The sequence below is a fragment of the Papaver somniferum genome, chromosome 5 (genome assembly GCF_003573695.1).
Source record: "Papaver somniferum cultivar HN1 chromosome 5, ASM357369v1, whole genome shotgun sequence".
Classification (NCBI taxonomy): domain Eukaryota; kingdom Viridiplantae; phylum Streptophyta; class Magnoliopsida; order Ranunculales; family Papaveraceae; genus Papaver; species Papaver somniferum.
In genome coordinates this window covers 80797209-80814954 of record NC_039362.1, presented here as the reverse complement: position 1 = coordinate 80814954, position 17746 = coordinate 80797209, and the positions used below count along the sequence as shown (strand labels likewise).

Here is a 17746-nt window from a genome sequence, read left to right as displayed (position 1 = left end):
AAATATCTTCAAGAATTTTTCTTCTTCTTTATATTCTCTAAATTTCTTTATTATACCCAAATCTTCTTTAATTCGCAGAATCAAATTCAAGAGAAAATCCTCTAAGATATCTTTCATGTTTAATAGAAGATAACTTCCTTTTTTTCAAAACTCCGGTAATTAATACTCATAGATTTCCTGTTTATAAGGAAGAAGATATTCTTGTCTTAAAAATTGTAAATCCTTTACTGTTGAAACCCAAATTTCTCGCCAATATTCTGTTTGAAAATGAAGAAGAAGGTGGTTCCCCTATCCAAAGTGCAGGTGCCTTTATTAATTTTCTCATAGAGGTGCAAGCATCAGTATTCGAGCAACTTTTTCCACACAAGTGTATTTCTCCAAGAACACCTACACAAACATAAAAACACCATAATAAGTACAAAATCAAGCACTAACAATAGAGAGACTGAGGACAAATTAGACACATAAATGCGTCTATCAATATCTTATTTTATGCTTGTACTTGTAACACTTAGAGAGTTCATGACCTTTAAAAGTACAATAAGAACATGTCAATGTGGAGGACGGTTCAGGCACCACAGCTGAGCACGCTGCCAAACAAAATGAGGTACCTGAAACATGTGAAATAGAATTTTCTGTAGACAGGGAAACATCCATTTTATCCTCCATAGGGGTTGACAAAGTTTCTCCAGGAAGAATATCAAGAATGATGGACGTATTGCTACATTTATCAAAATAAATATTTTCACCAAGGAGTGCAACACTTGACTTTTCATCATCGTTTGAATCATAGTTATTAGACATTTCATCAAGAGTTGCAACAAGACCTTTGTTTCCAGTGTATTTTCTACGATGTGGACACCCATTAGAAAAATGACCAAAACTTTTACACTTGAAGCACCGTGGCATATCCTCATCATCAGTATCGACAGTGTCCCTGTGTTTTCGGAGGGGCTCAATCATGAGGTTTGATTGATGACCTAGGTTTATCTCTGATGAACCGTTTACTTCTCTTCAAAAGAAGATCTCTAAATTGTCTTATGATCAGTGAAACTGAGTTATCAAGATCTTCATCTGATTAATCAGTCTCAATAGGATCAACTACAGAGTTGCCAACACCTTTACTTTTGTCAAGAAATTTAGTGTTCTTTTGTTCTTTGAAAGGGATATCCTTCCCAAATTTGGATGTATGTTCATGATAAAATATCTTTAACTTTTCAACAAGAGTATTTATGGAAAGCGCATCTAGGTTATTTCCTTCAACGATGGCATGTTTCTTAGAATCGTATCTAGATGGCAATGATCTGAAAATTTTCATGACAATGTCCTTTTCAGGAATAGTCTTACCCAATGCAAAAGATGCATTAACAATTTCAGACACTTTGTGATTAAACTCATTGAATGAATCTTCATATGCCATACGAAGGCTTTCCCAATCAGAATTTAGGTTTTGAAGCCTAATTTCTTTTTCACATGTATTCCCTTCAAATACAATTTCTAAGAATTATGCTTTGCATTCATCCTATCTTCCATCAATATTTGCATAATGACATAATAGGCTTAACTTTTGTTTGTCAAAAGTTCATTCAATCTTTTATCAATACTTGCATATCAACATATGAAAGACTTAACTTTTGACCATGCATGGGACAATAACAGTTCACGGACGCAAACACACATATCCCGTAGCAAGTTGCAATACATAAAACCATAAAGATTAATACTAAAAAATCATCTTCCAAATAAACTTTAGAATTTAAGTAAATAAATCTAAAAACATTGCAAGATGAAAATCGTTGGAAATAGCTATGTGTACTCTCACAATAAAGGTTATTCCAAACCCTAGTTATCCTTCTTAAAACATAAGAATAAATTCTCATAAGAAGTTTCCTAGATATTAAGACCTTTGAAGAATTCTTTATCGTCACATTCCTTCCTTTTCTTTTCAAAGTTGGATGTAACGGAGATTTATCTTTTTCCTTCATGATTGATAGATTAACAATCATATTAACATCTTTTCCATCAGTCGACATAATGCTTGGAGTATCCATAAAACAGAATTGTGAGAGGAAATCACAAGATAATCTCAACAAGCAGTCTTATGATGAAAAGAGTTTCTTAGAGAAGGAAAAAGGAATGTAGGGTTACGAAACCTTTATACACTTAAAGGATTCACATACACACAACTCTTACCCTAAAAAAGGCAGAATTGTCTATTTTAACCCTCTTTTATTGATTAAACAGGGAGGTCATTTCCAATATCAATTAGATATGAAAAACGGAATGAATTCCAGACTTTACAATGCTCACAGAGGAAAGAAAAACGAAAAAAGAAAATCAAAACACTCTAGAAGACTTTTCTTTTCCTAAAGCATGAGGTGTGCAAAATCTTGTCTCTTTTGATCTGGCACATGAGACAAGATGCACTAACCAACACAATTTAAGTTGTGACGGGGTGAACAATAATCTGTCCACCATATCCTTTTTGAACGGAATTCATAGACCCATGTTTCCCATAGTGTTTAGACCATAGATTTCTTTCTAATGATCTAGACTTTTTTTTGGAAACTAACTTCTTTGAAGAAGAGATGCGATTACATATTGTTTGTGGGTGAAAATTGTTTCTGCTGATTTTGGTAATTTCGGGTGTGTGGGTGAGAAACAAATCTAAACCCTAAACAATGTACTGCACGGGAGTACTTTTGACTCGAGAGATCAATATGTATAATCCTGGACTAAACCAAGAAATGGTCGTTCCAGGCTTGCTTCGGTCACAAAGTGAAGGAGAAGGGTTGGTCTTAGGGAGGGAAGCGAAGAAAGTGTTGAGACCAGAATAGTTGATTATGAAAGTGTGGGTGTTTCGTGACTTGTATCATAAAGTCGGACTGGCTAGCTGAATGAAAAGCTATCAGATAATTTCTGGATGTTGTATTTTTCTCCTGACTAAAACTTGTTGTCTGGTGGAAAATAGGTGAAACCTATTATACAAGTTGCAACAAAACATAGCCTGGTCTCGTGGGAAGTGGAAACGATTGAGTGGTGGAAGAAGGGAGTAACGGGTAACGCCTGGAATTTATGTTCCCATAATGAAGGATACGTTTACACCATTATTTCTTGCCATTACTAACCGCCCCGCTATGACACTTTCTGTAACAGGCGTATTGCACGCCGCATGCTGTAAACCGCCAGACCAATACCCTGATGAGTATCCCCCAGTTTGTGACATGTTTTGATTTCTCGAGTGTTTTTCGTGGAAAACATGTAGCACTTTGCTACGTGTGGCAAGTTTAGAATTGAGAGGCTTGCCGTAGGTAAATACCATATGTGATGCTAGGCTCTTTGTGTCTAGTCGAAGTGGCGCCAATAGTAGTGCATGGTGGCATGCCAATAGCTGTGGCATGGTGGCATGCCAGGAGCTGCGGCATGGTGGCATGCCAGTGGCTGCGTTACGGTGGCATGCCACTGGTTGTGGCACGGTGGCGTGCTAGTGGTTACGGCACGGTGGCATGGTGGCATGCCGGTGGTTGCGGCACGGTGGCATGCCAGTGGCTTGTGGCATGGTGGCATGCCGGTGGCTGCGGCACGGTGGCATGCCGGTGGCTGCGGCACGGTGGCATGCCGGTGGCTGCGGCAAGGTGGCATGCCGGTGGCTGCGGCACGGTGGCATGCCGGTGGCTTGTGGCACGGTGGCATGCCAGTGGCTTGCAAGTGGTCGCGGCATGGTGGCATGCAAGTGGTCGCGGCATGGTGGCATGCAAGTGGTTGCGGCACGGTGGCATGCCAGTGGTTGCGACAGGGTGCGTTTGGTCTTTAATGGTGGCAAGTTCAGAGAAACTTGATTGGCCCAAAAGGGGGCCAACCAAACATAGGGAGCGACTATACTTCTGGTGAGAGTATGGCGAGTTTAAAGCGACCTGATTGGTCGAGGAAATAGGGTCGGGGTGGCCAATGGCGCTAGCTGGCCTCGGGCATGGCCACGCCTCTTTTTGCTGCTGCGGCTCCCTGTTTTTTCTTATTCTGAGCGAGGTTCTGCACCTGCTGATCCATGGAGGATTAATTACTTAGTTTGCTTAGGCTTAATTTTGACAAGCAAGGTCTGGTATATTGCACGAGGCGTGAAACCCTAACTTCTGCAAGTTAGTCAGGACGATTGACTGAATTCTATGTGTCGACACATAGCTCTTTTAAGTTCGTTGCCAGAGAGCAGCATGCTTTTCTGATTGAATATCTTATGCAGAGATCTTATTCTTGATACTTGGAGATTCGTGCTACTCTGCTGCGAGTGAACACGAATCGTCATGCCATATCAACATTAAGAGTTCAGCCGGAGAACATAGCATAGAAGGCATTCAGAGGAACTTATATTAAGTGAATATACGCGAGGCGCCGAAATTTACAGAACATCTGGGATTCGCAAGTCTGGATAAATTTCATGTAAGTATATTGAGCTGCTCAATGAATATGCCATTGGAGAGGATAACACACGTGGCTCTGTTTCCTTGCAGAGTGACGTCACATCAGATGCAAGGTTTTACGATTTTAACCCCAAGCTAAAAACCATCATCAACACATACCTTAGATGATTTTTGAACAAGTTTTAGCTTGTTTGCTAATCGATTTGCTCTTCGTTGAAGTTTGTTGACATATCTGATTTTTTGTTTGGACTTGAAACACTTTGATAACTCATGACCTCTGGAGAACCGTTTACTTATCTTCAAAATAAGGTCCCTAAATTGTCTTGTGATCAACGAGACTGACTTGTGAAGATCTTCATCTGATGAATCAGCCTCAGAAAGATCATCTTCAGAGATGCAAACACTTTTACTTTTGTCAAGTAATTTAGTGTTCTTTTGTGCTTTGAAGGCAACATCCTTTTTGGATTTGGATGTATGCTCATGATCAAAGATCTTTGACTTCCCAACCAAAGTATCTCTGGAAAGAGTTGTGAGATTATTTCCTTCAACGATGGCATTCTTCTTAGAATCGTATCTAGATGGCAGAGATCTGAGAATCTTCATCACAATGTCCTTTTCAGGAATAGTCTTACCCAATGCAAAAGATGCATTAACAATTTTAGACACTTTGTGATTAAACTCATCAAATGATTTTTCATCTGCCGTACGAAGGTTTTCCCAATCAAAATTTAGGTTTTGAAGCCTAGATTCTTTTTCACAGGTATTCCCTTCAAATACGGTTTCTAAGATATCCTAGGCTTCTTTAGACTTCGTGCAAGTAGTCACATGATGCTGAAGATCTGGGGTAATGGCATGTATCATAACATTTAAGTCGTCAGAATTTTGCTTTGCAGCAAGGATTTCTTCTGGACTATATCTACCAATATCCTTAGGTATTCTGTATTAACCGGAGGATCATAGCCATTAACAACACGTACCCATGTTTGAAAATCACGAGCTTGAAGAAAAGCACGCATAGCGATTTTTCACCACAAGTAGTTTGAGCCATAGAAGACTGGTGGTACGTTTATGGAGATAGAATTTCTGTTCATAGAGTCAGATCGCTACAAACACAGACTTATGAGGTCTTTAAACGTGTTTGCCTGCTCTGATACCAATTGAAAAAGCGGGGGTCTAACAACCTCACCCAATATTTTGCTTAGCAATCTGTATGGACTAACTCCAATATACTTTCAAGAGAATCAACTAGACAGTCAGACTCAATCTTAAGAAAAGTATATCAAAGAGTTATATCTCAATCTCTCAATTCAGTCCGCAATCAAACTAATAATAATCTGCGAGCCCGATTGAATATCAGAGAGATAACTTGAACGGTACCAAAGACCAATGTTCAAGGATCAATCAATTTCAATAAACAACCAAAGGTTGGATTTACCAATTGATCGATTCAACGCACAACCTATGATATTTCAATTATATAAAAAAATATAACGCGAAAAGTAAATAACACGGACACCAGAAATTTTGTTAACGAGGAAACCGAAAATGCAGAAAAACCTCGGGACCTAGTCCAGATTGAACACCACACTATATTAAGCCGCTACTGACATTAGCCTACTACAAACTAACTTCGGCCTCACACTTATTCAAGGTACAATTGTGTTCCTCACGTCTCTGATACCAGCAGGATACTACGCACTTGATTCCCTTAGCTGATCTCACCCATAACTAAGAGTTGCTATGACCTAAAGTCGAAGACTTGATAAACAAATCTGTCTCACATAGAAAAGTCTATAGGAATAGATAAATCTGTCTCTCACAGAAATACCTACGAGTTTTATTCCGTCTTTTGATAAATCAAGGTGAGCAGGAGCCAATTGATATACCAGACTTATATTCCCGAAGAACATCCTAGAAATATCAATCACATCACAATAATCTTTATCGACTAGCGAAACAAGATATTGTGGAATCACAAACGATGGGACGAAGGTGTTTGTGACTACTTTTCTATCTTGCCTATCTGAGATATAAATCTCAAGCCAATCTTACGATTGCAATCAATCACGATAGAAGCAACAAGATCGGATCACGCAACTATAGAGAAAATAGTTGGGTCTGGCTTCACAATCCCAATGAAGTCTTCAAGTCGTAACCTACAGGGTTTCGTGAAAAACCTAGTTTAAAGGAGAATCGACTCTAGTTTATGCAGCTAGTATCACACAGGAGGTGTGGGGATTAGGTTTCCCAGTTTCTAGAGTTCTCCTTTATATAGTCACCAAATTAGGGTTTGCAATCTAAGTTACCTTGGTAACAAAGCATACAAAATTCACCGTTAGATGAAAACCTGATTAGATTCAAGCTAATATCTTTCAACCGTTAGATCGAACTTAGCTTGTTATACACAAATGAAATTTAACTTCATTTAGGTTTTAGTAACCGTACCTAAGTATGTACACTTAGTTGGTTCAACAATAGTTAACCAATGGTTAGACATATGAGCACTTTCATATCAACCTTATTCATCTTCACCATAACTAGTTCAAATGAACTAGTTAGAGAGTTGTTAAATTGCTTAGATCTCATAGAAGTATACAAGACACAATCGAAGCAAAATCGGTTTTGATTCATTTGAGTCGATTCATGAACATTATAGCCACGGTTTGCAAAGATTGCATTCCTTATTATATAAATGTTTTAGTTCATGAACAAACCGATTTTAGAAAGTAACCTACCTAAGTATGCAAACGGGTAAGCGTACTTAAGTAACCGGATTGAGTTTGTTTTTACTTTCAAACTCCAGCAGAAATTCACAGACGTGAACTTTCCGCCAGTATGCGACGGGTACGCATACTTACCCGGATTTCCAACAACCGCCAGTACTCGTACGGGTACGCATACTTTGGGTTCCCGGTTTTGTACTTTTACACAAGTGTGAAAACACACTATGTTTATATCCAAAGATGGTTACATGTTCTAAACTCTCATTTCAATCATTGAAACTTTCTTAGAGGATGTTATATAGTTGCTATTCACAAACTATTTTTCATCAAAGCGATTTTCAAGTTATTGAAATAATCATCATGACTTTCGTCACGAGTAAAGATGAACTTGGACAAAGCGAAAGCTTACCAACACATATTTTGAGAAATAGATAAGCGAGATAAACTCGGCTCGAAATAGCAAATGTGTATAATTGAAGTCTATATAGCAATACGACTTTTATCTCAAGATAGGAGATAAAATACATAGACTTTTGAGTGATATATAAGTTCAAGTCTCCACATACCTTTTTGTCGATGAAGTTCACAAGTTCCTTGAGTAGTTCTTCTTCTTCGCATGATGAACGCCGTGGAGTCTAGAGCTCAACTACACTTACTATCCTAGTCCGAGACTTAGCTATAAGTAGACTAGAAATAAAGACTTATAGTTTTGGCAATTAAACTTGATAAATAAGCTTGAGATAGCAACGCTTGCGAGTTCGACCGAGCAGTGTTCTAACAGAAAGGCTCGCATAGCAATTTTCCACCATAAGTAATTCGAGACATCGAAGACTGGTGTTACGTTTATAGAGATACCATTTCTGTCCATAGAGTCAAATTGCTAGAAACACAGACTTATAAGGTCTTAAACGTGTTTGCTTGCTATGATACCAATTGAAAAAACGGGGGTCTAACAACCACACCCGATATTTCGTTTAGGCAATCTGTATGGACTAACTCCAATATAACTCTAAGAGAATCAACTAGACAGTCAGACTCAATCAAGGAAAATATATCAAAGAGTTATATCGCAATTTATCAAATCAATCTGCAATCGAACAGATAGGAATCTGTGAGCCGGATCAATATGAGAAATAAATTGGATGGTACCAAAGACCAATATCCAAGTGTCAATCAATTTCAATCAACAACCAAAGGTTGGATTTACCAATTGATTGAACTATGCACAACCTTTTATATTTCAATTATATAGAAAATATAATGCGTAAAATAAATAACACAAACACCAGAAGTTTTGTTAACGAGGAAACCGCAAATGTAGAAAAACCCCGAGACCTTGTACAGATTTGAACACCACACTGTATTAAGCTGCTACAAACTCTAGCCTACTACAAGTTAACTTCGGACTAGAATGTTGTTGATCCCTAACGAATCTCACACTGATTAAGGTACATTCGCGTTCCTTACGCCTCTGAATCCCAACAAGACTCTACGCACTTGATTCCCCTAGCTGATCTTACCCACAACTAAGAGTTGCTACGAACCAAATTCATAGACTTGATAAACAAATCTGTCTCACACAGAAAAGTCTATTTGAATAGATAAATCTGTCTCCCACAGAAATACCTACGAAGTTTTTGTTCCGTCTTTTGATAAATCAAGGTAAATAAGAACCCATTGATAATCCGGTCTTATATTCCCGAAGAACAACCTAGAAATAACAATCACCTCACAATAACTTAACTATATGGTAGTAGAACAAGTTATTGTGGAATAACAAATAATGAGACGAAGAGATTTGTGATTAGTTTTTATACCTATCGGAGATAAATCTCGAGCAAATCTTAGAGAAGACAGTACTCAATACGATAGAACAAAGTAGGATCAGAATACGCAACTATAGAAAAAATAGTTGGGTCTGGCTTCAGAATCCCAATGAAGTCTTTAAGTCGTTAACCTATAATGGTTTTAGGAAAAACCTAGGTTAAAGGAGAATCGACTCTAGTCGCAACTAGTATCACACATGAGGTGTGGGTATTAGGTTTCCCAGTTGCTATAGTTCTCCTTATATAGTCTTCAAATCATGGTTTGCAATCAATGTTACCTTGGTAGCAAAGCATTCAATATTCACCGTTAGGTGAAACCTGATTTAAGATTCAAGCTAATATCTTTCCACCATTAGATGGTCTTTAGCTTGTTACATACAAATGAAATATACCCTCATTTAGATATAGGTAACCATACCTAGACGTGTATATTGAGTTGGCTCAATAGCAGTTAAGCGAAGTTAGCCATATGAACACTTTTCTCTTAAACTTGTTCATATTAACACTTCTAGATCAATTGATAATCAAATGAATCTAATTGTGTTACTCATAGAGTTGTTCAATTGTTTATATTCTCATAGAAGTATACAAGACATAATTGAAGCAAAATCGGATTGATTCAAAGGAATCAGTTCATGAACATTTTAGCCACGGTTTTCAAAGATTGCATTCCTTAATTTATAAATGTATTTGTTCATGAGTATGAAATCATACTTAACCAATTTAAGAACTTGAACCACTTAAGTTCCGGACATTGGTCACAAGCCGACAGTTTGCAAACGGGTACGCAAACTTTAGCTCCGGACCTAATTCAGTTGAAACCGTTTGCGAACGGGTATGCAAACTTGGTTCCCGGACTTCAACAGTTAAATCAGTTTTCGAACGGGTATGCAAACTTAAGTACCCTGACTTAAACAGTTGAATAAGTTTGCAAACGCGTATGCAAACTTTCGGTCCTGAATTCCGTCAAAACAGTTCGTACACTAAGTACACAAACCGTAATGTATCCAGACATGGGTTTTAGCTCTTAACTCCCATTTCAATCATTGAAACATTCTTAGAAGACGACAATAGCTGTATCACACAAACTATTAGCTTATAAGCAACTTTCAAGTGATCGAATGATCAATACGAAACATTCTGAGCCTACATCAAATGATTGTCTCACAAATCATGTAAGATGTTACCAGGTAATTTTCACATGATTATATTTTGATTTTTGTCAAGAATAATGATGAACGTGGTTAAAACGAAAATCTTACCAACACATATTTCAAGAAAGATATAAGCGAGTTAAACTCAGCTCGAAATATCAAATATGTATAATGTAAAGTCTATATAGGTATGCGACTTTTGTCTCAATAGGAGATAGAATATAATAGACCTATGAGTAATAGATGAGTTCAAGTCTCCACATACCTTTTGTTGATGAAGTTCCACAAGCTCCCCTTAGTAGTTATTCGTCTTTAATCGATGAACGTCGTGAAGTCTAAAGCTCAACTACACATTCTATCCTAATCCGAGACATAACTATAAGTAGACTAGAAATCAAGACTTACAGTTTTGACAACTAAACTTGACAAACAAGATTGAGATAGCAACGCTTGCGATTTCGACCGAGCAGTGCTCTAACACTTATTAGTAAGAACATTTTAGTCCTATGCCCGGCAACCCGTTTCCAACGATCCGTATCCGCCAATCCATCTTCATGGTCCAAGAAGAAAGTTCAAGAACATTCCAGATTACTTGATATACAAGTCTATGTGACTATATATATATACATGAGTCTAAACCCTAAGAGGGGAACAGATTCTAGGTTTTCATACCCAGAGAAAACCATTGTAATTCTTATTAATAAAATATCTCCCCCAAGGGGATTCATCCGTGGATGTAGGAACAACTTGCCTAACCACGTCAAATTTGTGCCTCTTTTATTCATCTTATATTTATTTTCTAACCCTAGTTTATATCATGATCATCAAATTAATTGTGTTTGTGCCTAAAAGTAATTTTTGGTACAAACAATTCACATGGAGTAATAAAAAGAGAGGGTTTGGCTAATATAAAGCAGAGGCTAGACAGAGCCTTCGCCAATGCGCAATGGAATATAGAATTACAAGAAGCATCTCTTGAAAATTTAGTGGAAGTTGACTCAGATCATGGGCCAATTTGTCTTTCTCTGAAATCTTCTTGTACTTTTTTGTCTCAAACTTTCAAGTTTTACGATACATGGCTTAAAGAACCTGCTTGTATTGAGGTTATAAAAAAATCCTGGATAGTAAATTCAGGGAACCATGTCTTAGATCTTATTGAGAATGTCTCCACATTAGGCGAAAACCTTAGCACTTGGAAAAGAGATGTCTTTGGAAAACCAAATAAAAAGATCACAATTATCTTTAAAACATAGAAAGATTAATAGCAAAACCAACCAGTGACACTAATAAAAACCTCATAAATAGTAAGCTATTAGAACTGGAAGCATTATATGATTTCACAAGAGTAAATTGCTAAACAACAATCCAAAAACAACACTATAGATTTGGGGGAAAGAAACACAACTTTCTTTCATGTTACAACTTTAAAAAAAGAAAAAAAAACAACATAGACTGTATACAAGGTAAAAATGATAAGGTGATATCTTCTAGAATAGAAATTGAAGAAGTCCCGACTTCTTATTTTTTGGATTTGTTCACTGAGACATCTACTAACTCTGATGAACAAATCTTTTCCCATATTACACGTTGTATACCCCCTAATGAAAATAGTGCCCCAACAAAAGTACCATCTCAAGAGGAAATATGGGAGGTGGTAAAAAAAACTTATACCAAACAAAGCTCTAAGGCCAGATGGCTTCTGGTGAGTTTTTTAAACATAACTTCGGCATAGTAGGTCCACAAGTAGTAGTTGTAAAACAATTTTTTTTCAAAACAAAAAACTGAACAGTAAGCTAAATAAAACCTTTCTATTTCTAATCCCAAAGATAAAAAATCCCAAATCACCTATTGATTTCAGACCAATTGGTATGTGCAATACACCTTATAAAATTATAGCCAAGCTCATAGCTAATAGATTCAAAAAATCACTGGAAAACATAATTTTACCTTTACAGTCAGCCTTTCTTTCCTCTAGGGAACTTTCAGACAACATTATTATTGCTCATGAAATGGTGCATTTTATGAAAAAAAAGTAAAAAGAAAACGGGTAACATTGACCTTAAAATTGATATGTCAAAGGCTTTTGATAGGGTAAACTGGAAATTTCTGATTAAAACTCTACAAGCTTTTGGTTTCTCTGAACATTGGTGTACATTAATCTATCAATGCCTATCTACTTCTTCAATTGCAGTTCTTCTTAATGGCAACCCTTGTAGTGAGTTCAAACCATCAATGGGTATTAAACAAGGAGTTTCACTTTCTCCATACTTGTTCATCCTGTGCACGAAAGTTTTTTCGAGACCGTTAAGCCACTTAGAAAATACAAAAAAGTTCAAGGGATTAAGCTAACCCCTAAATAAACTCTAGTGTCATACCTTTTTTTTGCAGATGATCTGCTTACGTTCACTAGAGATGATCTAGGTAGTTGTAAAAATCTACTAGAAGTTATTCAAATATTTAGTGTTGCATCAGGACAGGTAATAAACTTTGCAAAATCTGGTCTGTTTTCAACAAAAAAGTACATAGCAAACATCAAGGTCTAATTTGCAGACTAATGAAGATAAAAAAGATAAACATAAAAGACACACACTTAGGGGTACCTCTGTTTATAGATAGATCAAAACTTAAAGCTTATGATAACATAATTGAAAAAATGGAACAAAGAATAAAAACTTGGCTGGGAAAGGTCCTGTCACATCCAAATAAAATAGTTTTAAACAAAGAAGTTATGTATAGCATGCCAATCTTCAGCATAGGTTGTTTTATATTACAAAATAAATATTACAAAACGTATCAATAATATTCAGAGATACTTTTGGTGGGGGAAACACTCAAATTCAAAAGGTATTTCCATAAAATATTTTGATTTTCTATGTAAACCAATAGAACAAGGAGGTTTAGGTTTTAAGGAGGCAAACAAAGGCAACCAAGTTGTGATCAGCAGAATAATTTGGAGGTTAGTGAGTAACCCAGATGATCTATGGGCACAAATTCTAAAATGGAAATACTTTAAGAAAACATGAGCCTTACATTCCAAGAAGAAATCAAAAGCTTCTTGGGTATGGAAGTGCATCTTACAGGGCATATAACAAATTAAAAAATACAACATATGGGAAGTGGGTGATGATAATTCTACTAACATTTGGGATGATAAATGGTTACCGTCAAGGGAAGAGACTCTGACAGAGTCTGTTCACCAAAGAAAACACAAACATATCACTTGTGTCTGAGTTAATAGACTCAACACGAAAAAGTGGAATTTGGAACTGCTACAATTACTGTTTGACAAGTAAAAAATTGAAGAAAAAAATTGCTCTTACATGTGGAATGGTATTCCTAAAGGGCTCCAAGGCATTCAAAAAAACTATTTCATGGAGATAAACAATGGCAGGAAAACAAAAAATCTTGATAGATAAGTGGATTTCAGGCATTAATCACCCTCATCTGCCAATTAATGATTTGCACAGATTCTACCAAGATGTTGCTGAGCTTATTATTCCTGAAACAAGCAATTGGAATATCCCTCTTTTAGACCAGTTGTTTGATGCTAATGCCTCTAGAAGAATTCATAACATGTTTCTTGACACTGCAAAGGAAGATGTCATGATTTGGACTCCAGCTAAGGATGGTAAGTTTTCAGTCAAAAGTGCTTACAATCATTTAACCAAATGTTCCAGGGAAACCCAGGTCAACGGAAGGATCATTCAACCAAAAGTCTGGAAAAATTTGTGGAGATACAATGCAGCTCACAGGATAAAACTTTTTGCTTGGAAATGTATACATGAGTGTCATTCCATTAGAAGCAAGCTAGTAGTACACAACAATGAGGTGAAAGATATTCTCTATGGATCTTGTGGTAATGAAGAATAGACTACTGAACACCTCCTCTTTGATTGCAGACATGCTAGGGCTGTTTGGAGAGGAATTTATATTAATATTGATGTTGTTAGAGATCAATGTCATTCTGTATCAGAATGGGTTGTGTTTTGGGGTAAAAACAGATTCTGCTGCTTTTGGTAAATTTGGGTGTGTTGATGAGAAACAAATTCAAACCCTAAACAAATGCACTGCACGGGAGTACTTTTAGATTCGAGAGATCAATCTGTAAGACTCTGGCCTAAACCAAGAAATGGTCGTTCCAGATTCAATTCGGTCACAAGGTGAATGAGAAGGGTTAATCTTAGGGAGGGAAGCGAAGAAGGTGTTTGAGATCAGAATGTTGAATTATGAAGGTGTCGTTGTTTTATGACTTGTATCAGAAAAATGGTTTCTGGCTACTTGTGTTGATAACACTTGTGTTGTTTGAGGGTGGTGTGATTCGAACCCATCACGTTATATGCGTTAGGTGAATGCTCCACCATTATACTGCATCCCCAAGCTTGTGACATGTTTGATGTCTCGATTAAGTTGGTCGAGTCATCAGACTCGTTGCTGAAAGCAGCACACAGTGATTTTAGGTCAAATATAAAATTATTTGTGAAACCAGTATTTATAAAACATCGCTTATAATCGATGTGTATGAAGCATCGCTTTTAAACAAGCAGTTGAAAATAATCGATGAAGCATCATTGTTTTAGAGCTCGATTGAATTAGTCGCGGATTGAGCGTCTTAAAAAGGTAGCATGACCGACCACCTTTGGGTGATCGTTTAGTATCTCTAGGGATGAGCTATTGCTTGGTCGATCGCTCCCTGTGAAGGAGGGGTGGCCGGTGATCACAATGCTCCCCTGTTGGTTTTCTGAAAATAAATAGACACCATCCAAGTGGGCTAGAAAAGTTGGATGTAAGAGATGATTTGCGGCAGTTACATATTGCCGTTGATGTAATTTAGGGTTTAGGGGCCGCGCGGCCAACCCTCTTTTGGGCGAGCAATTCAAAGCATCGAGCGCTAGTTTGAGCAGGCCGGTCGTCCACGTGTAAAGACAAGCTGTTGGTGTGCACGCTAATATCTATTGAGCCGTCTAAAATTAGATCTAAGCCATTCAATTTAGCCGGCGACGACGGGCGGTCATGATCGACTTGCGGCAGTAACATACTGCCGCAAACACCAATTAGGGTTTCAAAGCAGCCGCGTCCGCCCTAGTTCGATCGAATGGTTTGATGCGTCATTGACTTTCCATGAGAAAGTCGATCGACTGGGAAGAAAATTGGGCCGCCGGTAAACACATTGGCACCTATTTGATTGTTCTGGATGCGATCTAAGCCGTCCAACTAGGCCGGCCAAGTTGGACGGATGCAATGGGTTTTGAGACCGTTTTTGTCGGTCTTAGCTCGTTTGAGATTTTTTCGCCAATAGCGCGATCACCCACATTAGGGTTAATCGTTCGAAGCATTGCAGATATATTAGATGAAATCTGTTCGGCTAGGGCGTTAGTAGGCCCGCTGGTGGTCATCGGGATGATTGTGTAATTCCGCCAGGAGTAGGCTAGGCCTATTGAATTGTGTGGCCAAATCATGTGGCCATGATCGTTTCTTAAGACTGATATGGACAATCTAGATTTCCCTTAAGGAATTTAAACGCGTTCGATCGCGCTAACTTTTAACTAAAAGGTGTATAAACACGCTGAGCTCTTTGTCAGAGGGTGATGTAGCCTATGCGAGTGTTTTCATGCAGGTCTCAATACCGACACTTCGGGAGATTTATGTTACTCCGCTGGGAGTGAACATTAATCGTCATGTCATGCCAACATTGAGAGTTCGGCTGGGAACACAGCATAGGAAAATACTAGGCAGGCCATGCATTAGCGAATAATGTAATATGTTAAAATTTACAAAATATCTGGGATTGTTGCACCATTCTGGATAAATTTCGTAAATATGTTGAATTGATCAATACATATGTAAGTGAAAAGGTTTATGCACTCATCACTTTCAAATGGCTTTTGTTCCTTTGCAGGATGACAACGTATTAAAATACAGGGTTTCACGATTTTAGCCCTAAACCGAAAACCACCATCAACATTAAGTCCCCTTCTTAGCACGTAATAGCAATGCTATTGCGGGGTAAGCACTAGATGGTGACAATCAAGCAATAGAATGATCAAGTTAAAGTAAATAAATATTACCAGGGAAGTGGTTGTTGCCCTGAATTTGGAACAACGACTGCCTTGCATGTTTCAGATATGTCGGTTATGTCATGCTAAAACCTGGAGCTGGGCTGAATGCATTCTTTCTTCGACTATCCAACAGTATTTTTCTGGTTCTTAATTAGGTTTTCAACAAGAAGCATGACTTGTTTGGCGTTGAATCCTCGTTTATCGGATAAATCTTGTTGCAGTCGTTCAGTTTTTTTTTAGAGTTTCCGCCGTGTATATACATATACAGGGGAAACTGAAAAAACTTTCATCGTTTTGGAATAAAGACTCTCTTGACGATCCCACCTGCTTTCATCATGTCAGACAGAAGTGGATCATCTTCTTCGACTCAGCCATATCCTTCTACCAAACGCAAGAGGCTTGTATCCAAAGTATGACCTTAAATATTTTCTGATTTTGAAGTAGTAATCCTTATTTTTTATTTTGGCATCTAATCATACTTTTCTTTTAGAGCAGTCGAATTCCCGAGCCTTGTGATGATTCTCTTGTCCGAATCATTCGAGTCAAGAAGATCATACCGGTATATTTTTCACTGGTGAATATGTATTCGTTTGTCATGGAAAGTAAGTAACGAGATCTTCTTTTTTTTTTTGTAGAGGTATCCTTCTGGAACATGTGTAACAGTGGTTGACGACGACGATTTAACCACTCCTCTCCCTTCAAGCTCAAACACGCCTGCTGCTGACCTGGAATACGCTGATTTGGGTATCTCCTCCTACGAGTACCCTAATGCAAGCTTGCCTTTCTATGTTCACATGAGATGTTTATCTTCTAGTTACCGGGCTGTTGGCGGTTTTCTAGTGAGGAAGGAGTTTGTTCCTTTGAACACAAAAATATAGAGATGGTACGACCAGATTGCAACCAGGAACCTGGTGCGGCATTGCTCGTCTGCTTTAGTTACCACGGTGAACTGTCTCCTACCCATGGTTGCCGAGATGGAAGGTATATCCATACGTGATGTTACTGAATCAACTGTTGAAAGGTGGGAAGAAATGATATCTTCCTGTGAATCCATTGAGTTCAACGTGGGCTGGTTGCGGCAACCCCTTGACATTGTCAAAGTTGATCGAGATGGTATCATCTCCAATGTCGTTCCTGCTGCTAAATATATCTTAGAAGAGGAAAAGGCCCTATCTGCAGAATCTGAGAAGGTGGAACAGGCGATCCAAAACTTGAAGAGTAGGACTGAAAGGTATCAGGAGAGGTTGGAAATGATGCTTTCAAGGAACTATAACTTGTTGGATGGCCTTTTCTGAGCTGTACTTACATTTTATTGTTTTAAATAGGTAGGCATAACGACGTTTTGATCGTCTTTTTTTTTGGGTTTTGAACTTTGCTTTGGAAAATGAATTGCATTGGGTTTTGTTAAGGGAATGGAGTTTACATTAATATGCTTTAACTAATGAAGAATTTGGTAACTAAGATATGAGAAGAATGAAAATGTTTGATTGTTGCATCGTGAGGCAACGAGGAATAGAATAATGATCAGGCGTAGTATGCCTTGAGCCACTTTCTGTTGATGACTGCTTCCCA

General features: G+C 37.8%; 1 protein-coding gene across 1 annotated transcript in view; it reads left to right on the top strand.

The window, feature by feature from the left end:
• LOC113277575 overlaps positions 1-17505 on the top strand; it is a 29622-nt gene extending 12117 nt beyond the window's left edge. Inside the window, exons 2-4 of the mRNA XM_026526635.1 lie at positions 16517-16584; positions 16670-16733; positions 16810-17505. Of these exons, the coding sequence (XP_026382420.1) occupies positions 16517-16584; positions 16670-16733; positions 16810-17052 (375 nt within the window). The 3' untranslated portion in view covers positions 17053-17505. The remainder of the gene's footprint in view (positions 1-16516; positions 16585-16669; positions 16734-16809) is intronic.
• The last annotated feature ends 241 nt before the right edge of the window (positions 17506-17746 follow it).